Raw genomic sequence first — 27162 nt, 5'->3', positions numbered from 1 at the left:
TGAAGAAAGACCTCAGAGGATGATTTCAGGGTCCAGGTAGGTTCATATGTAGAGAGGCAGTCCTTGAGGCTTCACCTGCCAATCATAGTTTCCAAGACGGTTGATTTTAGGAAAGGCTCTTTTAGGAGAAAAGCACCTCTTCAAATTACAAAACAGGGACAGTGATTTATCAGGGCCAGGAGCCAAAAAAAACCCCAGACAGTGCCAGGTAAAATATAGAATGCAGCAAAAAGCAACAGCAAGCGTGATGGAGATTCCTGCTTTGCAACTAGCCGTGGGACCAAAGGCCACCATTTCCTGGAACAGTCTCCCACACCCTGGTGCACTCTAGTTTTTGGACTTCAATTCCCATTAGCCCCAGCCAGCATAGCCAATGATCGGGGATGATGGGGGTTAGATTCCAGCACCATCTAGGATGCAGCAGATTGGAGGATGCTGTCCTGGAAAGACATGTAACCTTCTTACCAAGATCATAATATCTGCTTGTTTCCTCTGCCACTTCAGGTTTGTAACGTACAGTGGGGATGATTTATGGCTTCACAGCAAGGTGCCCTCAGGTCTTGCTGTGATGGATATGACAGATTGATCCTGCACCAAAAAGTGGCATTTGCAATTGGGGATGCTGGAGAATATGCCAGGATTGCTGCTTGCATTAAGACTGCGGGTTTGTTTAACGCCACATCTCTCTCCTGAACATCCCCCTTACAGCACGTGTCGATCAGCCGTATGTTTCCAGTCTGCAATGAGCAGATGGAGACAACAGTGTTCGCTTACAACGCAACACACCCTCTTCTTGTGTGTTTGTGCAGGATTCAAAAAACACCTGGTGGTGATGATGTATGTTCTTCTTCCTCACAATTCATAGGGACACTTTCCAGTAGTTGTTTAGTCATGTCCGACTCTTTGTGACCCCCTGGACCAGAGCACGCCAGGCACTCCTGTCTGCCACTGCCTCCCGCAGATTGGTCAAACTCATGCTGGCAGCTTCAAGAACACTGTCCAACCATCTCATCTTCTGTCGTCCCCTTCTCCTTGTGCCCTCCATCTTTCCCAACACCAGGGTCTTTTGCATGGAATCTTCTCTTCTCGTGAGGTGGCCAAAGTATTGGAGCCTGACCTTCACGATCTGTCCTTCCAGTGAGCACTCAGGGTTGATTTCCTTAAGAATGGAGAGGTTTGATCTTCTTGCAGTCCATGGGACTCTCAAGAGTCTTCTCCAGCACCAGAATTCAAAAGCATCAATTCCTCGGCGATCAGCCTTCTTTATGGTCCAGCTCTCACTTCCATACATCACTACTGGGGAAACCATAGCTTTAACTTTACGGACACTTTCCAGTATTTTCCTTCAAATACATCTGCGGTTAAATATTGTACTCTTCAATTTTGCAGAACAAATGTTGTCGCTGCCTTAAATTTTGCATTTCCCAAAGAGCACTTATCTCTGCTTTTGTACAAGCCAAGTAATCCATACCCAGTGGTTGCATATCCCAGGAAAACTCTAGCTTTGGCAAATTCCCCCTCCCCAATAAATGAGATTTTCTCTACTGACTTTCTCAAACTGTTCTTACTTTTTATTTTGGTCACTTATCCGTACATTGTCAGGGAATTTTAAACTAAATACTCTGATAAAGTAGGTCCCAGTGTTGAATTGCTTGAGCTACCGTAGCAATATGCCAAAAGAGGAAAGTTACTTTTGAACCTCAGGAAGAGGCAGGATAGAAGCTTATAAAACTCTTTGTGATGAGAGTGAAATTTATCTCCACCACTTATAATTCAAGAACCCATTGGCAGCACAGTCAGGGGAGACAAAAGGCAAGTACTTCTTTGTACAATGCATAATTTACTTATGTAATTTGCTGCAAGGCACAGCAAATTTTGACAGCTTCTTGCTTAGATCCCTTCAAAAGATTAGAGAAATTCAAGGATAGTAAGTCCACCAGCTGGATTTGATTGTCACCAGGAAATCAGCACTGAACTGTATTCGGGTCACATGGAGATACCACATGGATGACTCCCTGGTGGCAAGCAAGGTCCATCTCAGGTTAAGGAGAGCCCATAGCACAAAGGAGAAAGAGAGGCCTCAAATCAACAGTGCCATCAACTCTCAGGCATGTGGGAAAGACCCAGGACAGGCCAAAATCCCAACAGAAGTGCAGAAATTCCTTCAATTCCTCCCTCATGCCACACCTCCATGGCCTCCTCTTACGGCGTTGAGAACAAAGATCTGTGCCACAACGCGATTTTTTGATTGACTTGCCTAAGATCCAGGAGAAAGCACCGCCTTTGAGAAATCCCCCGACGTCAATTCTGCCTTTGAAATCCTGCTAATGTCCGGGAAAATCCAGACATATGACAGCCCTAGTACATCACTTTCATAGACCTGTCGAAGGCCTTTGACCTAGTCAGCCGAAAAGGACTCTTCACACTGCTCAACAAGATAGGATGCCCACCTAAACTTCACAAGATGATTGTGTTCCTCCACAAGAACGTGCTCGGCACTCTCCAGTATGATGGCTCATCTTCAGACACCTTTCCTACAAAGAGCCATGTGAAACAGGGCTGTTTTCTTGCCCCAACTCCCTTTGGCACATTCTTCTTGATGGTGCTTTCAGATGCCTTCATCTTGACTGAAGGTGTCAGGAGTGTGTGCAGGAGCCAGGCCCTGTGTCTGGTAGGGATTTGCAGAACTGGGGCTTTCCTAAGTTTGTTCTCAAGAGGCAAGGTGCGGCCGCACAGGTAAGGCCGATTGGTAACTCACAGCACCTGGTGGCAAGAGCCCAGAAGGGATATAAGGGCAGCATTTCCCTTTGGCTCTTTGCCACAGCAACATGCTTCCTGCTTTGGGCTTCTTGACACCTTGCTTCCTGATCCTCGGACCCTTGGCTTCTTCACTCCTTGCTTCCTGATCCTCGGACCCTTGGCTTCCTGACTCCTGGTTTCCGGACTCTCGTTCCTGCTCCCACCCTGCCATCTTGCCCCAGGTCCCGCCATCCTCCGCCAGGACTTTGACCGCCCGCAAACCGGACCATTGCAGAAGGTGGTCCATACTTCCATTCAAGGAGTGATGGGGGTCTGTTCAACCTGGCAAGTCTCCATACCAGCACAAAAGTGTGGTGGGTCCTTACCTGAGATGTTGTTTGCAGATGACTGTACACTCTGAGGAAGCTCTCCAGAGACTCATCAGCTGTTTTGCTCAAGCCTGCAGGGAGCTCGGCCATACCATCAGCCTCATGAAGACCAACAACCTGGGTCAGGACGTCGCTGGCACTCCACACATCAGCATTGACGACCATATGCTTGAGGTGGAAGGCCATTCTGTCTACCTGGGTTCCACCATAACCAGAAACCTCTCCATCAACGCTGAGCTGGACAACCCTCTCCGAAAGGGTATGAGAGAATGAGATGCCCAACAACAAGATGAAGGTCTGCCAGTCTTGTGTGGTGAGCACGCTGCTTTATGGAAGTGAGTCGTGGGCAACTTAAAACTGCCAGGATTTGTGCCACCGCATAGATCGGATGGTGGTTAACAATGAGGGGAAACTGAACCATGATTGCACGCACCTGTTGAGTACACGCATTTGATCGCCTTTGCCCTGCAACATGGACTTTGTAGTATTTAAGGAGGAGACTAGGGGTGTTGGTAGCAGCCAGTGGGAAGGACTGCTGTCATGTGCCTGTGTGGACTCCAGAAGTGGAGTCTCTGCAGTTTTCAGAGAGGGAGATGGGGAGTGATGAAGCACCAAAGACTTCGGCATTGTGCAGCTGCTAGTTTTGCATGCTCCATTATTGACAAAGAATATTTGAGCAGGGCTGCACTGCAGCATGGGACCTGTAGTCTTCAAAATGTGTTTGATGAATTCTTAAATCTGGGACTCATTCAGACTAGGGTTTCTTGCATTGGGTGAACATATGTGGTACAAGGTCATATATTTCCTCTGTGGTCTTTACTCCTGTCCTCCTGCAGTGTTTTTTCACCGGTCATTAGTGTCTCTCAAACTTGGCGTCCCTGCTGTTCTGAAGACTACAACTCCCATCATCCCTAGCTACCAGGGCCCGTGATCAGTGATGCTGGGAGTTGTAGTCCAACAACCTCTGGGGAACCCAAAATAAAAAAATTCCTTCCAATAGCACCTTAAAGACCAACTAAGTTAGTTCTTGGTATGAGCTTTCGTGTGCATGCACACTTCTTCAGATATCTGAAGTATCTGAAGAAGTGTGCATGCACACGAAAGCTCATACCAAGAACTAACTTAGTTGGTCTTTAAGGTGCTATTGGAAGGAATTTTTTTATTTTGAGTATGGCAGACCAACACGGCTACCTATCTACTACTGGGGAACCCAAGTTTGAGAAAGGCTGAACCGAGGCCTGGCTTTAAAAAAACACGCCCCACCCCATAATATTTCCCCCTGCTCCCCAACATTTCCAGGTAGCAAGTGCTCCTGCTTCCCCGCCAACCCTCCGTTTATTTTTATTTTATTTTGTTCGCTCGGCCTCGCAGCGCCCCAACGTGGCCTCTGAGGCGGCGGGAGGCCTGGCCGTTGCCTTAGCAACCGGCGCGGCCTACTCCGTCCCAGGGGAAAGGCGAGGCCTGCGTGGATTAGATCCCGCCCGCTGGCCCGTGTCGAATCTGCGCCTGCGACTCCGCGGCCGGGGCGGGGCAGAGAAGGAGCGAAAGTGCGGCGGCGGAGCGGGCGCCGCGTCCGCCTGCTTCGAGGCGGGGCGAGCGGAGAGGGCGGCCTCGCCGGCCGGGGATTTCATCATGCTGGGGGCCGGGCCTCGCCGCCTCCGCCGCCGCCCTCCTGCGCTCCATGCCGTGGCCCCTTAGCGTCCTCCGCGCCGCCTCGCTCGGCCGCCTCAGAAGCAGCAGCATCCGCAGCCTCCTCCTCAGCCCCCTCGCCTCCCTCGGCCTCCAGCCCAGCCCCGCCGGCCGGACCCTGGTCACCAGGCGCCCCGGGTCCCCCTCCGCCGTCCCTGCCGCCTCCTCCTCTTTCTCGCCCTCCCAGTGGACCAGCAACCCCGGCGCCGGCATGGACGGGCCCGCCGCCGAGGCGCTGCTCGCCCCGCTCAGGCAGGCGGTGCGGCAGCAGGTGAGGCTGGACAGGGGGCTTGTTTGGAGGGGGGGGTCCTTTGTCCATCAGTGGGGGGGGGGTGGCTGCCTGTGTTAGAAAGAGGAGGGGGGACTCCGCATACTTTGGGTCGGGGGCTTCTCGCCTTTTCATCTTAGGATCTTGCCCCCCACCCCGCCCCCCCCAATCTGGATGAGGGTCTCTAGAATCTGCATTTCTCTCTCTCTCCCCCCCCGTGTGTGTGTGTGTGTGTGTGTGTGTGTGTGTATACACACACACACACACACACACACACCGTGTGTGTATATATATATATATATATATATACACACACACACACACATACAGTGGTACCTCGGGGTTACAGACACTTCAGGTTACAGATGCTTCAGGTTACAGACTCGGCTAACCCAGAAATAGTACCTCGGGTTAAGAACTTAAGGATGAGAACAGAAATTGTGCGGGGGTGGTGCAGCGGCAGCAGGAGACCCCATTAGCTAAAGTGGTGCTTCAGGTTAAGAACAGTTTCAGGTTAAGAACAGACCTCCGGAACGAATTAAGTACTTAATTCGAGGTACCACTGTGCACACATACAAACATAATACACAGATATACACACATACTTATATACCCATACATACGCACACACATATATATCTATATATATATATGCACATAACACATAGGGATAAATAGATGCACATACATATAAATAGGGATGCACACATTTATCTGGAGATACAGAGAGAGAGAGAGAGAGAGAGAGAGAAAGACATATATAGTTACAAACACACAGGGATATGTCTATAGAGGACTTCTCTTTCCCCCCTTTCAATAGGCTTCCCCTTGCAGTCTGGATCTGTGTAGTGGGAAAGAGGTGAATAATCGCACCTGACAGCAATACTGTCAGGCTGCAAAGGCGCTTTACACAGGTGTAAGGCCCCGCTGGGTGCAGTGGGGCTCGATTCTGAACAACCACACGTATAGGATTGTCCTGGGAGCCTTCTGATCTGAGGATGCAGCTGCCCCTGGTTGTCCTTTACGCTTGGAACTCTGTGTGGGATTTTCTTGGGATTCTGGATCCTGGGTGTTTTCGGGGGATCCTAACCAACCCTTGATTTGCGTGTCGTGATGTGGCGTCCTTTCAAAACTTGATTTAGGACAGGTGCTTCCTCTGTTTGAAGCTTTCTCATCCTAGTCATCTTTCTCTGTCCCGACTTGCATGTCACTCTGCCCCCCATTCATGATGTAGCTGTAGAATTAAGAGATACATACAAACGCTTAATTCCTGGTTATTCTCCAAGGCTTTCCACTGTAGCTTTGAGGTGTGTAGGAAGTCACCATTGCTTTAGAATAACCCCCCTTTAGTTACTTATCTGTATCTACCTAAAGTTGGATTCATACAGACATTCCTTAATTCTGTTTGAGGAAAGTCCCCATGTACATTTGAATTAAAGTGCTGTGTCTTTTTGTGGCGTTCCTGTTCTCATAGAGAGCCAGTTGTGTGTGTTTGTGTGTGTGGCAGTGGGTCCTTTCCCCAGGTTCCTGAGATTTGTCTTGTGTTACAGCTAATTTCTCTGCTGCATTTTCTTTCATATAACTAGGTCCCCATATTCCATTTGGGTGGGTGAGATTTACCTGAACATAGATCTGGGTCTTCTGTGAGATTCCTGCCTTCCTCTTTTATAAACTCATATGCTTCTCTGCAGTTCCTCTCCCACTGTGATAAGCTGAGCTGAGAACAAGATAGATATGAACTCTTTCCCCCTGATGTCCCATATACTGTGGATGGTCTTTCCTCTCATTTTCTTCAGCTGGATTGCTCCAGCTGTTTACTCTCTAGAGGGATGTGTTTATGGTCCCCTTTCCCCCCTACAGTGTGAAATGATGATTCAAACCCATTTTTAGCAGAGTGGAGTCCACACAGAGAGCATCGTTTTCTTCTCCTGCATGTCTTGCACAGCACAATGCTCTATACCTGTCTATTAAGAAGTAAGCGAAGTCTATTAAGAAGGGTTCAGTGGTCCTAGGTTAGTCGGGGATTGCACTTTCTACAGAGTTGTTTCACTTGGAATGCATTATTCCTAATGAACCTTTACCCTGCACCTTATGACACTCCTTTTGTAGACAGATGTGATACCTTGCAGTAAAGAATTGAATCTCTGCGCTTTCTGATTCTGATCTGTAGCCATTTTTGTTCATTTGAAAAGAAGCAAATTAAGCATTTTCTCATGACCTTTCGGGTAAGATCAAGCATAATATATGTTCTTATTAGTTTAATATGCTGCTCACTGCTTTGGGGGCCTTTGGGCTGAAAAGCAGATTATATAAATAAATTGTAGTTGTAATAATACAATAGTTGTAAGGATTCGGGGATATATTTAGACTCCCACTAGGGATGAAAGCCTATTGATAGACAGTGCTGCTTTAAAGCATTGTACTGTTAAATTTCCTTAACTTTTTTGTGGGGGATTTCACATGGTGGAGATGAGCTGTGCTTCCCCACTTACCATCTGACTTTCAGATCTGCTTGGTTCTTGCAATACTCTTTTATATCTTTGCATCCTGGAGGGTGTATGTCTATATATTCCAGTCTAATGCAAAATTGGATCTGTTTGGTTGTTTCACAACTGAGCAGAAGGCCCTGCACACCCAGATTATTTATATACCTGATCTTTAGATACATGGTTATTTTTGTGTAAATTCCCCATTATGCCACTAAGTTTACAGTCTATTCTTGCTTAGCTAGTCATGTAAAATGGACTCAGATGGGTGTCTTTACATAACTGGATGGGTAGCATCTTAATTAGTGTATGCTTCAGCTTTGTTTTTCTTGTGAATCATCATACACCATCCCAAATTACCTGGTTCTAAGGAGATCTTGCTGAATCAGGTTCTGGTGGCTTGATGCAAGAGTCGGAGGTTATCCTTTTAAAAGGAATCTCAATAGCTGACACACAAACACAGAACGTTTTCTTAAACAGGAATCTTCCTGCTTTCTCATACTTGCAATAATGAAATGCTGAAAGTAAAGCTTGGTGTGAGAAGGGACTTTTGCCAGGCACAGAGAGTGTGCTGTGTGATGTGAAATTAGCCTGGCAGAGATTAAGATCTGGTGAATGAAGAGGAGGTTGTATGGACTGTTGGCTTGTCCCCGTCATTAGGGAAGGAAGAAGCACTTTAATTACACCTCTGGACAGATCTCCTTGAGTGAAAAATCAGTCCTGGGCTGGGTTAATGTTTTCCTCCTGCAGCAGTGCCTGATGCAATAGGCTTCAGTGTTAGAGGGGTGGATCCCTTTCCCTGCCATAAGGGACAAAGCTGCAGTGAAATCTGCCACATCAGTCTAGCTCCGTTGCACTTTCTTTGGGTTGGGCAGGTCTCTCAAATAAATGAATCCTGTCGGCATTTCCTTCCTCCCCCCGCCTCAATTTCTGCCTTTTTCCTGTGTGCTCCGGACTTTCTCTTTCTTGACATGCGAAACGGCAAATGCTGCTGGCTTTTTAAAAATGCATGCTTCCCCCCCCCTTTCATTTCTGGTGACTGCAGATTTCAAATGTCTTTTTAATATTGCTTTCCTGAGATTTTATCTCTCAGCCAACCCCCTCTTCCTCCCTTCTTCTCGCTCCCTTCTTTTCTAGCTTAAAAAACAACCTTCAGTTCCCTCCCTTCTGCCACGTTAGCCTGCAACTGCAGTGACTTCGAGTCAAACTTTCACATTCAGAATCAAGCTCGTTGTTAGTCTGGCTGCAGCAATGGACGCTGTCGGGTTTCTCTTTCGCTTCCTCCCTGATGAGTTTGTGGTCTGTCATGCTTGGCGTGCCTGCCTCTTCTTTGATTAATCTCATAAGGATGGAGATTTCTTTCCACATCTGAAGCTCTTTCCCTCCTGCTCATATTTTCCTTTGCCCTCGACTTCTGCGCTTCCTGCCAGCTGCTTGTCGGTGGAGCGAACGGTTTACCAGTGTAGAAAGGACTTATTATAAAAAATGCGGTCCTATTTGAGACCTTCAGTAAGGGAAATCTATTTAGGGGGAAGATTGATGCTAAACTGTGATGTGTGAAACTAGGAAGGTGATGGAGTTTATAGTCTTTTTTTAAAAAAAATGAATCTAATCCTTAAGGCATTCTGCTAGTCCGGTGCCCTCCAGATGTTTTGGACAACAACTGGCTGGGCTGATGGGAGTTATAGTCCAAAACATCTGGCGAGCACTAGGTTGGCAAAGGCTGTCGTGGAATATATCCAGCTAAGCCCTTGCATTGGTTTCTTCAGCTCCATACAATCTCACCTGCTGGGAGCAGTCAAGACAGTAGACTTATTGAGTGTCGACTTTTGTGTATGCCCCTCCCCATATATGCACTTACCCACACCCCAAATCTGGGGAACTGTGATTGTGACTCACCAGGGTTTGTACCCTTTGTGTATATATTCACTGCAAGACTCCATATGCATAATTTGTGACAAACTACTTGGGAATTCTGAGTAGGCGTTCCAAAGTTCTACACAGACTCTATGGATTGAACCTGGGACTTTTGGAGTTCTATCCGCCTAAGTTTCACAGCAACGTTGCCCTGCTCTGTTTTCCATATAAGGAAAAACTAGTATTGAATTTTGTGTGGAAACTGAAGTGTGGGATATAAGACCTATGGTGGTTCTTAGCCATGGGACCCAGTAGATACCATGTGGAAGGGACATTTGTCATAGCCTATCCTCGCAGGACTGTTGTGAATGTGAGATAAGAAATCCTAGTAAGAATGACTTTTCTAACCTACATTCTTATCAACCCACGGTGAAACCATCCTTAAGCCTTTATCAAGATGTCTGCAGTCAGTTGCATTGCTGTCTTTCAAAATCTTACGGCTTTTATTGAAATGCCGTAATAACTTGCTTCTGTCAATTTTTTGTTTTTGTTTACTGTCACATCTTTCAGAAAATCAATGATACCGAAATGCTGGACACACTTCCTAGAAAGTAAATTGCGTTCACACAGTGGGAATTGACTTCTTGGTAAACATACATAGACTGTGACGTACCACGCGCTGTGCATTTCTTTGTGAGAGCTCACCTCCCCACCGCCTTCAAAAGGCAGTTGTACTGGTTTAAACATCATTGTGGGTCAGGTATCGCTTGTCCCTCAAATCCATGTGTATGTTGTGAGTTTAAGTGGAAGAAAAGTGCTGTTTCTGCTGGCAATTCCTCCCCCCCCCCCGCTATGTTCATGGGATTTCTTCTAGAGCTGAACCCGTATTGACTGTTTGCAATTCTTTTTCTAGGGCGAACTTGTTCGAAAGTTGAAGGAAGAGAAGGCTCCCCAGGTGGATGTAGACAAAGCAGTAGCTGAACTCAAGGCTCGCAAGAGAATCCTCGAAGCAAAGGTGAGTGTTGGGAGTCAATTTTTTGGTTGACTTTTGGTTCCCACTCCCCTTTATGCCAGCGTAAATGACCAAGGTTTAGGGTTGCACTGACGAGTTACAATGAACTTCAGACTTTTGTGCTTCCCCTCCCCTTTTCTTCCTCCATTGTGTCTTCAAGGAGGTGGCTGGAAGTTTCAGTGTCTATTTCCAGATTAACCATAGTTCAGCATTTCCTTCAAATGCCAAACTGTGGTTCTTCTTGATTATGGCTAGTGATGGCATGCCAGATTCTAAGTGTTGGTACTCATGGGCAGAGACTGTCATGTCTTGGGGGCCGTATAAACACCATTTGCATTTTTCTTCTTTCTTTTAAACATCATTTAAGTTTTTGGAATTTGGCATCCCAGCTATGTTAGGCTTATTAAAATTTTGCATCGTTTCCCAATGTGTAAGTCACACAGTGATCTGCAACCACAGTAAAGTATGGAAATATAATCAACGGACATTATTAAAAACATATTCAGCAATGTTGTTGGTGCTATATTATCTTTGAGGAGAGCTGGTCAGTTTCCTTCTGGTGCTAAATAAAAGCATGTTAGTAATAGGACTAACACTGAGATCCCTTTTTTTCAGTAGCACCTGTGTTATCAGGAAATTTCTTGAAGGGTGTCTATTGATTGCACCATGTCTATAGGCTGCTTTCTAAGCCATCTGTTTTTGTAAGCTATCCTCCCCCAAGCTGGTGCCCTCCAGATGTTTTGATCTGTAATTCTCATCAGCCCTGGGTGCAAGTGCACCTGTGTTGGGTGGGACTGATGGTCTTGTAGTCCAAAACATCTGGCGAGCACCGGGTTGTGAGAAGCTCCCCTAAACACTTAACTGAGGACTTCAGCTACTTTTCTGGAGGTTTTTCCATCACTGGCTCCTTGTCATGTGCGCTTCAGAGTCCCGGCTCCGATGCAGCTGAAAGCAGCATGCCCTATGACAGTGTTTAAAAAGAGCTTTTACAGATGTTGGGCAGCTTCAGATACAAGCAGAAGACGCCCAGCACTATTCTGCTTTATGCCGGGCAATGTATCTCTAAAGAAGGAGGTGTGTGTGCTACTGAGAGAAAGAGAGAGAATAATCGGATCAGGGAAGAACTATTTTAGTTGAAATCTATCATTCGTTTTTTTTACAGGAGCTAGCTTTGCAGCCGAAGGATGATATCGTGGACAGAGCTAAAATGGAAGATACTCTGAAGCGAAGGTTTTTCTACGACCAGGCTTTTTCTATTTATGGAGGTACACAATTTATAATTGTAATTGTGGGCTCTTTAGAGCATGATTTCCTGTGTTCTTCACCATTTATTTATTTTTGCAGTCTTAGGCCATGATAAAATGCAAAAGACAGGATGTAATGGTCAGTTTTAAACATAAGGCAAGCAGTAACATAGAAATCAGATTTAACAATAAAAATATTGAAAAATGTCAGGGATCTAGCTTACCATCTGCATTAAGCTGAATGGTGCTAAAAATTCTAGGTGGGTGCATGATACTGTCAGGGGATGCGGGTGGTGCTGTGGTCTAAACCACTGAGCCTCTTGGGCTTGCCAATCAGAAGGTCGGCAGTTCGAATCCGCATGACGGGGTGAGCTCCCGTTGCTCGGTCCCAGCACCTGCCAACCTAGCAGTTCGAAAGCACACCAAAAAGTGCAAGTAGACAAATAGGTACCGCTCCGGCGGGAAGGTAAACGGCGTTTCTGTGCACTGCTCTGGTTTAGGTGTTCCGTTGAGCCAGAAGCAGCTTAGTCATGCTGGCCACATGACCTGGAAAAACTGTCTGCGGACAAACGCCGGCTCCCTCGGCCTGTAAAGCGAGATGAGCACCGCAAACCCAGAGTCGTCTGCGACTGGACTTAACTGTCAGGGGTCCTTTACCTTTTTCCTTTTATGATACTGTCATTTAGTGCAATTTGTTGCTTGGGTCTAATTCTAACACAGCTCCATAGTACATCACGAGCAAATTCTTTTTATGGGTTTAAACTTTATAGGAATTTTATAGGAATTTGTAAATTCCCTTTGAGGAGAGCCTTTGCTTTACTTAAATCTATACAAATATTATATCTGGTTTTTGTAGGTTATTTTAAACAGGTATTACTGTAACAGACCTTTTAATCTCCACTGGTGGAGCAAAATACTTGCGATGTAATCCTATGCATACTTACCTGGAGTGTGTCTCACTGATCTTGAGCTCAGTGGTGCTTGCATCCTAGTAAAAATTGCCAGGAGATGCTTCTCTCAATGTCAAAAGGAAGTTTCTCATGGTTATTGGTAGGATGAGTTAATTGCCTTAATCTGCAAAAAATGAACTGTGTAATAGCCAGCAGTACAGTGGTGCCTCGCAAGACGAAATTAATTCATTCCGCAAGTTCTTTCTTCTTGCGAGTTTTTCGTCTTGCGAAGCACGGTTTCCCATAGGAATGCATTGAAAATCAATTAATGTGTTCCTAGGGAAACCGCTTGCCAGGCTGGCGGTGCGGAGAAGGGCTTTTCTCCGCACCGCAAGCCTTCAGGACAGGTACGGGAACAGAGGGGAAGGCGTGCAGCGCTTCTCCTCTGTTCCCGGGGCTTGCGTGGGAGGAGGGTTTTTCCTCCCCACCGCCAACATTCAGAACAGCATTCTGAATGTTGGCGGTGGGAAGGAAAACCCTCCTCCCACCCCAAGTCTTCAGGACAGCCATCCGATGCCGGGCTGCGGGAGGAGGCGTTCCCCCCCCCGCCCGGCATTGGAGCTTCGTTCCGATGTCCGGCGGCGGGAGGAGACGTTCCCCCCCCCGCCGGACATCGGAGCTTCGTTCCGATGTTCGTAGGAGGGAGGAGACGTTCCCGCCCCCCCGCCGGACATCGGAGCTTCGTTCCGATGTCCGACGGCGGGAGGAGACGTTCCCCCACCCCCGCCGGACATCGGAACGAAGCTCCGATGTCCCGCGGCGGGAGGAGACGTTCCCCCACCCCCGCCGGACATCGGAGCTTCGTTCCGATGTCCCGCGGCGGGAGGAGACGTTCCCCCACCCCCGCCGGACATCGGAGCTTCGTTCCGATGTCCCGCGGCGGGAGGAGACGTTCCCCCCCCCCGCCGGACATCGGAGCTTCGTTCCGATGTCCGGCGGCGGGAGGAGACGTTCCCCCCCCCGCCGGACATCGGAGCTTCGTTCCGATGTCCGGCGGCGGGAGGAGACGTTCCCCCCCCCGCCGGACATCGGAGCTTCGTTCCGATGTCCCGCGGCGGGAGGAGACGTTCCCACCCCCGCCGGACATCGGAGCTTCGTTCCAATGTCCCGCGGCGGGAGGAGACGTTCCCCCCCCCGCCGGACATCGGAGCTTCGTTCCGATGTCCGGCGGCGGGAGGAGACGTTCCCCCCCCGCCGGACATCGGAGCTTCGTTCCGATGTCCGGCGGCGGGAGGAGACGTTCCCCCACCCCCGCCGGACATCGGAACGAAGCTCCGATGTCCCGCGGCGGGAGGAGACGTTCCCCCACCCCCGCCGGACATCGGAGCTTCGTTCCGATGTCCCGCTGCGGGAGGAGACGTTCCCCCCCCGCCGCCGGACATCGGAGCTTCGTTCCGATGTCCGGCGGCGGGAGGAGACGTTCCCCCCCCGCCGGACATCGGAGCTTCGTTCAGATGTCCGGCGGCGGGAGGAGGTCCGAGGACAGTGGGGAAGACGCGCTGCGCTTCCCCGCTGTCCCGGAGATTTCCCTATGGGCTGTCGTCTTGCGAAGCAAGCCCATAGGGAAATTCGTTTTGCGAAGCGCCTCCAAAACGGAAAACCCTTTCGTCTAGCGGGTTTTCCGTCTTGCGAGGCGTTCGTCTTGCGGGGTACCACTGTAGTAAGGAGATAACAATTAATTATGTTCTATATTATGGCAATGATAAAATGTTGCAATTTTTTTTTATAATTCTCATGTTGTAGATTGCAGACCAGAATTCTGTTTTCTTACTTATTTATTTTGAATGGTGTGTGTGTGTGTGTTCACAGCTTGTCTCTCTTGCAGGTGTGAGTGGCCTGTATGATTTTGGTCCTGTGGGTTGTGCTTTAAAGAACAATGTCGTTCATGCCTGGAGGCAGCACTTCATCCAAGAAGAGCAGATTCTTGAGATAGACTGCACCATGCTCACACCAGAGCCGGTTCTGAAGTAAGTAGCATGTCATACTACTGTTTTATTATTAATATTTTATTAGAAGTTTTCTCAGTTCTACAAAAGAAAGTGAAAAAAAGTGTTATATATGGTATCTCGGTTTACGAACTTAATCCGTTCTGGAAGTCCGTTCTTAAACCGAATCTGTTTTTAAACCAAGGCACGCTTTCCCTAATGAGGCCTCCCGCCGCCAGTGCTATTCCACCATTCGGTTTCCGTTTGTAGACCGAGGTAAAGTTTGCAAACCGGAACACTACTTCTGGTTTTGTAGGGTTCATAAACTGAATCGTTCGTAAACAGGACTGTTCTTAAACTGAGGTATCTCTCTCTGTGTATGTATATGCATGCGCTTGCTCTTATATAGGTATCGCTGCGGCGAGAAGGTAGATGGCTGCTCAGGATGTTTCCTGAAGTATAACCCTGCCATTTTGCAGAATGTGAATTCTACCACAGTAGTATTGCTTTTGGTTTACTGAAAGCAATCCATTAAGTCTGTGATATATATCTTTTTAATCACACACTGTTTGGGTAGCATTGCATTGTGAATCGGTTTATAAATCCACCGATGAATAAAATACATCTTGATGCCTTCCACGTTGACGCTACTCTTGACCATTGCAGGACCTCGGGCCACGTAGACAAATTTGCAGACTTCATGGTGAAGGATGTGAAAAACGGGGAGTGTTTTCGAGCTGATCACCTCCTGAAAGGTATGCTGTGCTTTGAGAGCAGGACTGGTTTCGCATGTCCCCCCCCCCCCCTTGCCTCAGCATTGGTCTAACAAATGTTTTTAGATTGAAAGTTATAATCTCTCTCCTCTCCCAAGCGAAAGCCAAGTTAGCATAAGCCATGTATTATGCTGGGCTGGCATATCTTCAGCACCATATTTTCAATATCCTCCCTCCTTTCTCTGCAGCTGTCAGGACTAGAAATTTGCCTGGAAACGGAATGCCGTCTTAAGAGTGACTTAGGCAGTTTCTAATCCCTTTTTTTAAGCCTTCCAGGTTGGTTGCCATCCCTGCCTCTTGTGGGAGTGAATGCCACAGTTTAACTACGTGCTGTGAAAAGACGGTGCTTCTTTACACAGCACATAAACTCTAGAATTCGCTTCCACAAGAAATACTGACAGTCACCATCCAGATACAGATACAGGTCACACTCCTACCCAACAAGCCAAGAATATGAATGAGCTGTATGTGGGATGCTGGGAGACTCTTCCTGGCCACTTCAATTCCCCCTTTGCATAAGCGGCTGAACCAGGCATAGGCAAACTCTGGCCCTCCAGGTATTTGGGACTACAATTCCCATCATTGCTAGCCAACAGGACCCAGTGGTCAAGGATGATGGGAATTGTAGTCCCAAGCATCTGGAGGGCCAGAATTTGCCTATGCCTGGAACAAACCCAGGACCCAGCACTTAACCAGCAACTTCCTCTTATGGACAAACCCAGAAACTATGGCTTATCGCTTCAAAACAAGGCATGATGGTCACCAACTTGGGTGGCCTTCAAAGAGGATTAGACAAATTCATGAAGAATAAGGCAATCAGTGGCTACTAGCCACGACAGCTACGCTCTTATGTCCACTGTATGCCTCACAATACCATCTACTGGGAACTGCGGGTTTGGTGAATTTGTTGCATCTGGTTGGCTCCTGTGAAAACAGGATGCTGGACTACATGGGCCTTTGGCCCAAACCCAGCAGCTTCTACTTTTTGTTCTTATTCTGTGAAAATGATACTAGAAACATTAAATTGTGCCAGCTCTGGGAGGGCTGAGGATCTTCTCTCCCTGAACATGTTGGGAGAAAGGGCAGAGCCAAATTGGTTTCCCCGATTCGGTTGCTTTCAGACATTTATCTTCAAAAACTCTTTCTACATTGACACTCGAGTTGAGGAACCCTTTATGCACTATAGTAGGGACGCGGGTGGTGCTGTGGGTAAAGCCTAGGACTTGCTGATCGTATGGTCGGCGGTTCGAATCCCCGCGGCGGGGTGAGCTCCCGTTGCTAGGTCCCAGCGCCTGCCAACCTAGCAGTTCGAAAGCACCTCCAGGTGCAAGTAGATAAATAGGGACCGCTTACCAGCGGGAAGGTAAACGCGTTTCCGTGTGTTGCGCTGGCTCGCCAGATGCAGCTTGTCACGCTGGCCACGTGACCCGGAAGTGTCTGGGGACAGCGCTGGCTCCCGGCCTATAGAGTGAGATGAGCGCACAACCCTAGAGTCTGGCAAGACTGGCCCGAACGGGCAGGGGTACCTTTACCTTTACCTATGCACTATAGAGAAGCCTGGAGGGTTTTTGAGCACAAGTCAGACCGGTTGGGCCTCAGGCTCACCTTGAACTGGGAGCATGGGACTCTCTCCTATAGCTGTGCTTTGCAGAAGGAAGTCACTAATGACGGATATGATAGACATGTTTCTCTGAGAAACCTATCATTACTGATCTCCACTTTGGGGATCTTGGGGGCTCCTTGAAGACCTATATTTGGAAACTGCCCATCTAGTTCTTAGAATCTGCATTCTGGTGGGCTTTGTGGTAGGCCACGAACGCTTCTTTCTGCCTTCTCTTGCAGCTCACTTACAGAAGCTGATGTCGGACAAGAAATGTACAGCTGAGAAGAAGGCTGAAATGGAGAATGTTCTGACACAGGTCAGTATGTGGCTGTGCAAACGGAAACGGAGGCGCAAGCTTTCAATTATTTACTTTGGGTTCCCTGGGAAGAATTAAGACACTGGACGAACTTGGAAGTTGACATCTCACAAATGAGTTTTCTACAGGGCGAATTCATTTGGTGGAGTGGCTGTGTGCTTTGCGTTGCGGTGTGTAGATTGTAAAGGTTTGTTCCGCATACCTGCTGGGAATCTATTACAATTGCACAGTGGTGGGCAATTGGTTCTGTGGTTCCGTTACAGGCAAATTCAGAGCTCCACATGTAGCGTGAAGCCTATCAAGTAAGAAACTTCCTCCTCCTCCCCTGTTTCTGGCCTTTGGATAATTTCTAGTCCTGCTTGTCCAAATCTGTGCAGCTGACATTTGTGAAACTTGCTTTTCCGTAGATTGAGCAAAGCTGAAAGGGAGCTCTTAGCTGATCCATGTCTATATATCTGTTTCCTTTCGCTTTGGATAAAACAAGGTGGATGCTGGGATAATAACAACCACCTGGTGGGGGAACTGAAATTTGGCAAGCTGTAGCTGTGGCACCTGCCTGTGCTGAGGGTGGCCCAAGATGCAGTCGGCTTGTGGCCCTGGCTCACTTGGCGGGAGTTGGCTTATTCATTTTTCATTGACCCAATGTGAGTAAGAAGGGGAAGGAATGGAAATAAGCAGCTGGAGCCCCTGCACCCATGTCTGCTTCCCTGAAGAGAACTCCCCATTCGTCAAAGCAGATGCAAGACGTGTGTGTGGCGGAAACACACACTTGATAGCTTCAGTGTAGGCAGTCGACACTTGCACTGCTGTCGCCCATCCTCTCCTGACTCTGTCCTCCTGTAGAAGTAGCTGTTGGCCAGAGAAAGGGAAAGATGGACCACCCTCCTTCCTAGGAGGCATTTGCAGCAGTTCATAACCTCGCAAGAGAAGCAAAAGCGGTTGTTCCTCCTCGTATCCATTGTGCGCTTATCTCAACGTCCTTCAACTTGCAGATTTGGTTTCCTGATCCTCACAAACAGCTGCCATTGGGTTGGGGCATGAAAATATAGGAGGATTGTGGGCTTTTTAATTTACTTTCTGAAGTAGGGAGAGGGGGAATCTGTGGCCCTCAAGATCTGGTTGGCCTTCACTCCCATTAGGCAACATGGTCAGCAGTGAAGGATGATGGGAGTTGTAGTCTGGCAGCATCCGAAGGGCCACAGCTTCCCCAGCCTGGCTCTTTCCCTGCCAGCCCTCTTCATAGCACGCTTTGGGAAACACGTGACAGTGTTTCTGTTTGTCTGTGTTGCTCTGGCCCCTTATCCCATCACCAGAATGCCCTTTTAAGAGGCTGCGCTGGCAAATCCATGTTTGTTGCTTCCCCCAATAAAATGCCAGGATTAATCCGTTGCAGTTTCTCATAAGGGGCTGGTGTCTTTTAAAGAGGAGACAGGGTGGATAGAGTTAAGTATTTGCTGCAGTTTCCTGTTAAATGGATGTGCCTTTCATGTTTTGCTCCTAGTTGGACAACTATGGCCAGGAAGAGCTTGCGGATCTGTTTGTGAACTACAACGTGAAGTCTCCCATTACTGGAAATGACCTCAGTCCTCCGGTGTCCTTCAATCTTATGTTCAAGACCTCTATCGGGCCTGGAGGAAACATGCCAGGGTATATTAAGCATGGATGTTGACATATTTCTTGTGACCTACTGGGCTTGGCGAGGGTGACTGACTCGTGCTACAGTTGAATACATTCCATTGTGGTGTTCTTATAGTCAACTAACCCTCCCCGGGAGGAGGTCTTGGGGATCTTTGTTTGGGGTGGTGTGTGTGTGTTGCTGAACCTACCAAAGATGGAGGAGGGACTGGGGTAGTGATATATAAAACAATTAAGAGTGCTTCCCGCACCCCAAACCCGCAAATGCTCAAGCGTAGTGATGTTTTCCCACATGTGATTTGGGAATTTTGGGGTGGGAAGATTTAGCAAGGGCTAGGCGTCATGGAGCTAGGAATGAGCTAAATTCAAGAAGCGGCTTGGGAATCGATCCTGAGCCTTTGACAGGAAATATTTACACGAGGCTACGGTAGTCAACTCAGCTCCATGTGGGGTGTTTTTGTTCTTATCCTAATATAACATAAAGGTGACCAAATTTACTGCTGTGTGGGTTATTTGCAGCAGATTATCTCTTTGACTAGACCAGCCTTGCAATCTTTAATTTTATAAGCTTAGAAAAGTATCAGACTTGGAAGGGGTTCTGAGGGTCATCTAGTCCAACCCCCTTCAAGGCAGGAATTTCAGCTAAAGCATCCATGAGAGATGACCACCCAACCTTTGCTTAAAAACCTCCAAGGAAGGAGAGTCCACCACCTCCTGAGGGAATCCGTTCCACTGTTGAACAGCTGTTGCTGTTAGAAAGAAGAAGAAGAGGAGGAGGAGGAGTAGTTTAGATTTGATATCCCGCCTTTCACTCCCCTTCAGGGGTCTCAAAGCGGCTAACAATCTCCTTTCCCTTCCTCCCCCACAACAAACACTCTGTAAGGTGAGTGGGGCTGAGAGACTTCAAAGAAGTGTGACTGGCCCAAGGTCACCCAGCAGCTGCATGTGGAGGAGCGGAGACGCGAACCCGGTTCCCCAGATTACGTGACTACCGCTCTTAACCACTACACCACACTGGCTCTCAGGTCTTCCCGGTGTTTAATTATGTGGCTCTAAGACGGATAAGCAGCAGTGATGCCTCAGGCTGTCAGCTACTTGTATCATAGGGTGCAGTAAAGCAATAAAGTGAAAATTGGTTTAAAATCGAACAGTATTTAGTGTTCCTGTTCCTAGAAAAACAAGCACATGAGCAGGAAGACACTGAGAATATGGAACCAGATGCAAGCCTTAATAATAAATTTGGGATTGGGTCAGGGGGAATTATTGAGGCTCAGAACCTTTTTCCCCTCACCCCAGCCAAGCAAGCCAGCAAAGGGAGTCTGAGCAGTCGGGGGAGAGAGATGCTGGTTGTACTTTTTGATTGCAAGACAATTTGCCCCAGATAAAAAAGTTGGGGAACTAGGCCCGTCTGCTCTCAGGAGAGTTATTTTCCTGCTTCTCAGTTGCTTTCATTGTTGGATTTCCTTTGTGTGTTTTTTTAAAGTTACCTGAGACCGGAAACTGCGCAGGGGATCTTCCTGAACTTTAAACGCCTCTTGGAATTTAACCAAGGCAAACTTCCTTTTGCTGCTGCTCAGATTGGGAATTCCTTCAGGAATGAGATCTCTCCTCGCTCAGGCCTCATTAGAGTCAGGTACTGTAAGCATTCTTCTATGACAGAGTTTGTTAAAACTATAGACTTCCTCTCTCTCTCTCTCTCTCTCTCAACTTGTAAGGGAATGGAACTATGGGTGTGTCTTCCTAAAATGTTCCCCATGCAGTCACCTCTCTACAAGTTGATTTCTAAGAAGACCCTGTTGCATAATCATTGGAAATATCAACAGCACTGTCTGTGGGATATCATAAATTTGTGAATATTTGTCATTTTTACTTTGCTTTCCCACATTGACTTTAACTGGATCCCCAGAACTAGAACATTCCACAGTGCAGATATTTGGTGTGGGTTTTTTGAGAGAAAGGGGAAATGGTTTTAGGTAGACGGGTTACTGTTGCAACTCTCTTGAGATTTTCACTGCACTTATTTGTTCTTTGGGTGGCTAAAAAGTGGTGGACCTTTTATATATTCTCTGTTCGTTCTCTTTACAGTTGAATAAATAATTGTATAATTTATAATTGAATATACGGTGCCAAATGCTCGCAGCTTTAGCATGAACTTTGCCCTTGGGTTCCCTATCCCAGTGTCCACTGGGTGACTCCAGCTCTCTGAGTCTGGGAGGCCACGAGACATTGAGATGGGTTGACCTGTGTACGTGGTGTTGTGCAGAGCTTGTGGGTTATCTCACCTTTATGGAAGATGTTATAGTGGCTCTCAAGCAGAATAGCTACTAAACTGAGGGCATGCCTTTGTCTTTTAGAGAATTCACAATGGCAGAAATTGAGCATTTTGTGGATCCCAGTGAGAAGCATCACCCTAAGTTCCAGAATGTAGCAGACCTTCACATCCTCTTGTACTCTTCCAAAGCCCAGACCAGTGGGCAGTCGGCTCATTCCATGCGTCTGGGGGATGCTGTTGAGCAGGTACTGAAAGTGTGTTTTGCAGTAGAAGCGTGTGAAGAAAATGTGGAAGAGAACACCATGAATTCTGCTAGATACTCACCTTTGTGGAGAACTAGATGAGGTCTGCATATTGCAATTTCTGAACAAGAAGCAACACAGATTAATTCTGTATTCACTCTACAAGTTTAGCCTTAATTATGATGGAAAGCATCTGGTATCTGAAGAAGTGTGCATGCACACGAAAGCTCATACCAATAACAAACTTAAAGGTAAAGGGACATCTGACCATTAGGTACAGTTGTGGCTGACTCGGGTTGCGGCGCTCATCTCGCTTTATTGGCTGAGGGAGCCGGCATACAGCTTCCGGGTCATGTGGCCAGCATGACTAAGCCGCTTCTGGCGAACCAGAGCAGCGCACGGAAACGCCGTTTACCTTCCCGCTGGAGCTGTACCTATTTATCTACTTGCACTTTGACGTGCTTTCAAACTGCTAGGTTGGCAGGGGCAGGGACCGAGCAATGGGAGCTCACCCCATCATGGGGATTCGAACCGCCAACCTTCTGATTGGCAAGTCCTAGGCTCTAGGCTCTTAGAGACAAACTTAGTTGGTCTCGAAGGTGCTACTGGAAGGAATTTTTTTATTATTTTGTTTTGACTATGGCAGACCAACACGGCTACCTACCTATAACTATGATGGAAAGTCTCAGCACCTTTCCAGAACTAAAATCCTCTGATTTTCCAAGGCAGAGCCATGTTGGGTTTGCCGTTACTACACGTAGGAATCTTCACGTTGACAAAAAAATGCGCTTCTGATAACCATTGTTGAGATTTGGTTGTGGGCCTGCTGCCCAGCTGTGAACAAGCCTTTAAACACCTCAGCATCAAAATCCTGTGGAATTGATAGATTGGTCCTAACTTAACTTTCCTTATTCAATACATGGAGGATGCTGTTGATATTTCATGGAAAAGGGCCCGGTATTTTGTACTACAACTCAAGCAGTGTTCGAAACTCCCTAGGCACCAGGCACGATTTGCAACTGGCACAGGTCCAGTTGCGACCATGTGGAGATCTCTGATTGGTGATCGGAGAAAGCAAAATGCCACTCGGGAGGTTCTGAAATATTGTCCTTGAAGCTTGAATTTGTTTAATTCTGGATCATTCAGTTTGAAGTTTGAATGTGTTATATACCTCTTTGAGATTTATAAATATAAAATATAAAGCGGTATAGAAATGAACAACAGCCACAATAACATCTGCAATAGAAAAAACTGTTGTAAAAAAAAGAGGCACCTAGACATTCCATTGTGGCAACCGCAACCTAGGTTTAAGGTGCCATTTTGCGATTAGCTTATACAGTACACCTGAGCTTCTAACACTGAACACAAGGTGTGCAGCACTGTTGTTGTTGTTGTTTAGTCGTTTAGTCGTGTCCGACTATTCGTGACCCCATGGACCAGAGCACACCAGGCACTCCTGTCTTCCACTGCCTCCCGCAGTTTGGTCAAACTCAAGCTGGTAGCTTCGAGAACACTGTCCAACCATCTCGTCCTCTGTCATCCCCTTCTCCTTGTGCCCTCCATCTTTCCTAACATCAGGGTCTTTTCCAGGGAGTCTTCTCTTCTCATGAGGTGGCCAAAGTCTTGGAGCCCCAGCTTCAGGATCTGTCCTTCCAGCGAGCACTCAGGGCTGGTTTCCTTAAGAATGGATAGGTTTGATCTTCTTGCAGTCCATGGGACTCTCAAGAGTCTCCTCCAGCACCATAATTCAAAGGCATCAATTCTTCAGTGCACATTTACTTGAGGAAGCAGTTTTTGGCTTTGGGCATCCCATCTCTCTCTCTCTCCTTTCAGGGTGTAATCAATAACTCGGTGCTCGGTTACTTCATTGGCCGCATCTACCTCTACCTTGTCAAAGTCGGCATCTCTCCAAACAAGCTGCGCTTCCGACAACACATGGAGAACGAAATGGCCCACTACGCCTGCGACTGCTGGGATGCAGAGTCCAAAACATCCTACGTAAGTGATTTGATAGCTGCAGAGGCTTCTGTATTAATCGAGGGGAGGCGGGGAGAGGAGAGAGTTTGGCTAACTCACGCGGTGGTGTGCTGAACAGAGGCGAACCCTTTTTTCTTCTTTCAGGGGTGGATTGAAATTGTTGGCTGTGCTGACCGCTCTTGCTACGACCTCTCTTGCCACGCCAGAGCCACCAAAGTTCCTCTTGTAGCTGAAAAGCCTCTGAAGGAACCCATATCCTTTCAGAAATAAAACAGTTCTAACTGACAGGGAATCGAGCTGGGAGGATGTGTGGGTTCAACTAATGATTTTCCGTTTGTGAGGCTGCTGGAAGTAAATTCAGGAAGCTCTCTTGAAGCTTCCTGAAAAATCAATGATATTTTACATACACACACAACACACACAGATATGATTCTTTTTATTTAAAACAGATTTTTTAAAATTTAAATCGGATTTTAAAATAAAATGCTTTTGCGGGAAACATCTTTCTAAAGATAGTTTTCTATTTCAGTTACATTAGAGTCCAAGGCCTATTCATCTGGAAATAAGGATTTGTTTTAAGTTTTTCATGTTCCTCCTGTTCCCTTGGGATTCCTTAACGTAACCTGCACAAAACAGCCAACGTCGTTCAGTTCGAAGCAAATAAGGGAGCCATTGGCAAGGCTTACAAAAAGGACGCCAAACTGGTGCTGGAATACCTTTCCATCTGTGATGAGTGCTACATCAATGAGATGGAGAAATTGTTGAACGAAAAAGGGTAAGTGTTTGAGCCTAAGGGAGGTGAATCAGGCACTTTCCACCCACCAATTTGTGCCGTGATGCTCAGATTGGTGCACAAATAACTTGCGACTGAATTGTCACCCAGAGAGTGCTTTGGTTCTGGGGCTTCGCTTTCTGATCTCGGACCATCTCGGGTTTTGTTGACAATGCGGCTGGCAAACTGTCATTTGTGTCAACTCTGTAGTATGTCTGCAGAAATCTTTGTTTTTCGTAGATGAAATTTGCTCTTGGATCACAAGAACCAGTTGTACATAGATCCTCTTCCAGCACACTGAAGAGCTTTGGCAAGGGCGAAAGAGCTTGTGAAAGATCTGAAAAAGCCTGAGCAATTTTTACTTAAAAATTGGGATTAGAAGATGAAAGGAGACTGAATCGGCCGCCAGTCAGCAAAGCCTCCCAATTGACACTACTTTTCCTGCATTAAAAATAAATAAATCCCCAAATCCATAGAAGTATCAGGAAATGCTCATTTGCCAAGGGGTCTGCAAACTTTTTCAGCAGGGGGCTGCTCCACTGACCCTCAGACCTTGGGGGGGGGGCAGACTATATTTTGAAAAAATAAAAATGATTCAAGAGCAGCACGAGCCCTGGTGGCTGCTTACCTGTGTCCTGTGAGCGGCAGGGGCTGGCGGTGCTGGTGGAGGGATGATGAGCAGCGTGTGAAAGGGCTCTGGAGAGGGGCTGCTTAAGATGGCAGTAGCTTGAGCGCTGCTGCTGCTGGCTCCAACAAAGCCCAGCCCCCTTCCTTCTCTGGACAGGGCGGGGAGAAGCCAGGAGGAGGGAGGGAGGAGGCGCCACCGCCATCATCATCGTGTGAGGGAGAGGGAAAGAACGTGCGCGCTGGTGATCCACGCGGTGATTCTTGGACCGTTCACGGGCCGGATCCAGAAGGCAATTGGGTCTGATCCGGCCCGCGGTCCTTAGTTTGCCTACCTATGGCATACATCCACAATAGAGCAATACCTTTATTAGGCTAATCAGTATGTTGCAAAATTGATTTGACTGAGTCTTTCCCCCTCTATGTTCTCCATCTGCAATACTTTCCTCCAATTCCCATAATCCCCTTCATTTCATGGTTTGCATTTCCCTACTAGTGCCTTTTAAAAAAGGAACAAATTTCTCCCCAAACACTCTCAGAACAAAAGGGAGAAATAATTTGATTTGGCCTTGGCTCTGTATTTTATGAGACGTTAATGATTTTATTAAAAAAATTCCTTCCAATAGCACCTTAAAGACCAACTAAGTTAGTTCTTGGTATGAGCTTTCGTGTGCATGCACACTTCTTCAGACACGAAAGCTCATACCAAGAACTAACTTAGTTGGTCTTTAAGGTGCTATTGGAAGGAATTTTTTTATTTTGACTATGGCAGACCAACACGGCTACCTATCTACTAATGATTTTATTGTACACCACCGTAATATTTTGAGTTGGAGGTTTATAGTAATTCCTATAGATAAATACGTAACCACCATTTTTGTTAGCATTTGCAATATTTACTTAATTTCTATAATCCCTAATCTCAAGATGCAGTATTCTAAACTTCGTGAGCATAGTGATCGTAGAGGTTAGGGGTTGGCACCCAAGCACCAAGCCTGTGGAGATGATGTTGGACTGTCTAAATCCATTGAATGAAGCTTGCAGAGAAGGATTACCTGCTCGTCCTCAGATGTTTACTTTCAGGAAGTATAAACCTAGTCAGGATGTTGTTAGGAATACTTGAGCTGACCTGGTTGTTCATTCATAACTATTTTTTGGAATTTTGGAATACTTTTGATGACCTTCAACTTCTCCTGGCATCTGCTGGACCTGCTTTTTGGACTGGAAGGGCACTGCTGCTGCTGTTTTCCTTTAACTCCACAGCATCCTCTGGAAGGAAAAGAGCCTGGTATTGATTCTGAGTCCCCTTTTCTTTTCAGGGAATTTACCTTTGAAACAGAAGGGAAAACTTTTCAACTAACAAAGGACATGGTCGGCGTGAAGAGGTTTCAGAAAACCTTACATGGTAGGTCTCCCCATACCTGCTGCTATAAAAGAGTAAAGATCACAACCAGAAGACTGTCCCCTGCCCCAAATCAGTGGGAGACTTCCTTCCCATTCACTGTAGCACATCTAATTGCAGCCCAATGCAGTGTTCCTCAAACTTGGGTCCCCAGCTGTAGTTGGACTACAAATTCCATCTTCCCTAGCTACCAGGACCCCAGCGGTCAGGGATGATGGGAGTTGTAGTCCATTAACAGCTGGGGACCCAAGTTTGAGAAACGCTGGAATGGCTGTTTTTCATTGGCAGTGTGACAAGCACTGAAATGGCTTTTTTTTTTGGTCAGGGGGCGCAAACCATTATAAATGTGATCAGACGCCATTCACTTGGTTTGACTGGGATGCACAGTTCCCATGGCAGTGCCTTACCTCCACCGAGGCCACTAGCATTCCTAGTTATCTCCCGCTTGGACTACTGCAACACTATGTGGGGCTACCTTTGAAGGTGACCCGGAAACTACAACTATTCCAGAATGCGGCAGCTAGACTGCTGACCGGGGCGGCCGCCGAGACCACATAACACCGGTCTTGAAAGACCCACATTGGCTCCCAGTACATTTCTGAGCACAATTCAAAGTGTTGGTGTTGACCTTTAAAGCCCTAAACAGCCTTGGCCCGGTATATCTGAAGGAGCCTCTCCACCCCCATCATTCTGCCCGGACACTGAGGTCTAGTGCTGAGGGCCTTCTGGCTGTTCCCTTCTGAAGGCAGCCCTGTTCAGGGAAGTTTTTAATGTGTGACATTTTGATGTATTTTTAATTGTTGGAAGCCGCCCAGAGTAGCTGGGGAAACCCAGCCAGATGGGCGGGGTACAAGTAATAAATTACAATTAGTATTACTATTACTATAATTCAGGCTTCCTCAACCTCGGCCCTCCAGATGTTTTGAGACGACAATTCCCATCATCCCTGGCTACTGGTCTTGCTAGCAAGGGATCATGGGAGTTGTA

General features: G+C 47.2%; 1 protein-coding gene across 2 annotated transcripts in view; it reads left to right on the top strand.

The window, feature by feature from the left end:
* The first annotated feature begins 3442 nt into the window (after positions 1 to 3442).
* Positions 3443 to 27162, top strand: part of GARS1 (glycyl-tRNA synthetase 1) — a 30004-nt gene continuing 6284 nt past the window's right edge. The window contains exons 1-13 of one of the 2 annotated variants that reach the window (XM_083466859.1): positions 3443 to 3463; positions 10342 to 10443; positions 11603 to 11705; positions 14460 to 14601; positions 15226 to 15314; positions 17175 to 17251; positions 18753 to 18898; positions 20370 to 20519; positions 21241 to 21403; positions 23234 to 23398; positions 23522 to 23630; positions 24008 to 24152; positions 26093 to 26178. In XM_083466859.1, coding sequence (XP_083322985.1) covers positions 3458 to 3463; positions 10342 to 10443; positions 11603 to 11705; positions 14460 to 14601; positions 15226 to 15314; positions 17175 to 17251; positions 18753 to 18898; positions 20370 to 20519; positions 21241 to 21403; positions 23234 to 23398; positions 23522 to 23630; positions 24008 to 24152; positions 26093 to 26178 — 1483 coding nt within the window. In that variant the 5' untranslated portion in view covers positions 3443 to 3457. Of the gene's footprint in view, positions 3464 to 4558; positions 5089 to 10341; positions 10444 to 11602; positions 11706 to 14459; positions 14602 to 15225; positions 15315 to 17174; positions 17252 to 18752; positions 18899 to 20369; positions 20520 to 21240; positions 21404 to 23233; positions 23399 to 23521; positions 23631 to 24006; positions 24153 to 26092; positions 26179 to 27162 lie in introns of those variants that run through there. The other variant, XM_083466858.1, reaches the window with a different exon arrangement.

This window comes from Podarcis liolepis (genome assembly GCF_965112155.1).
Source record: "Podarcis liolepis genome assembly, chromosome: 12".
NCBI lineage: Eukaryota > Metazoa > Chordata > Lepidosauria > Squamata > Lacertidae > Podarcis > Podarcis liolepis.
Note: the sequence above shows the minus strand (reverse complement) of the source record. Positions and strands in the feature narration are given on the sequence as shown.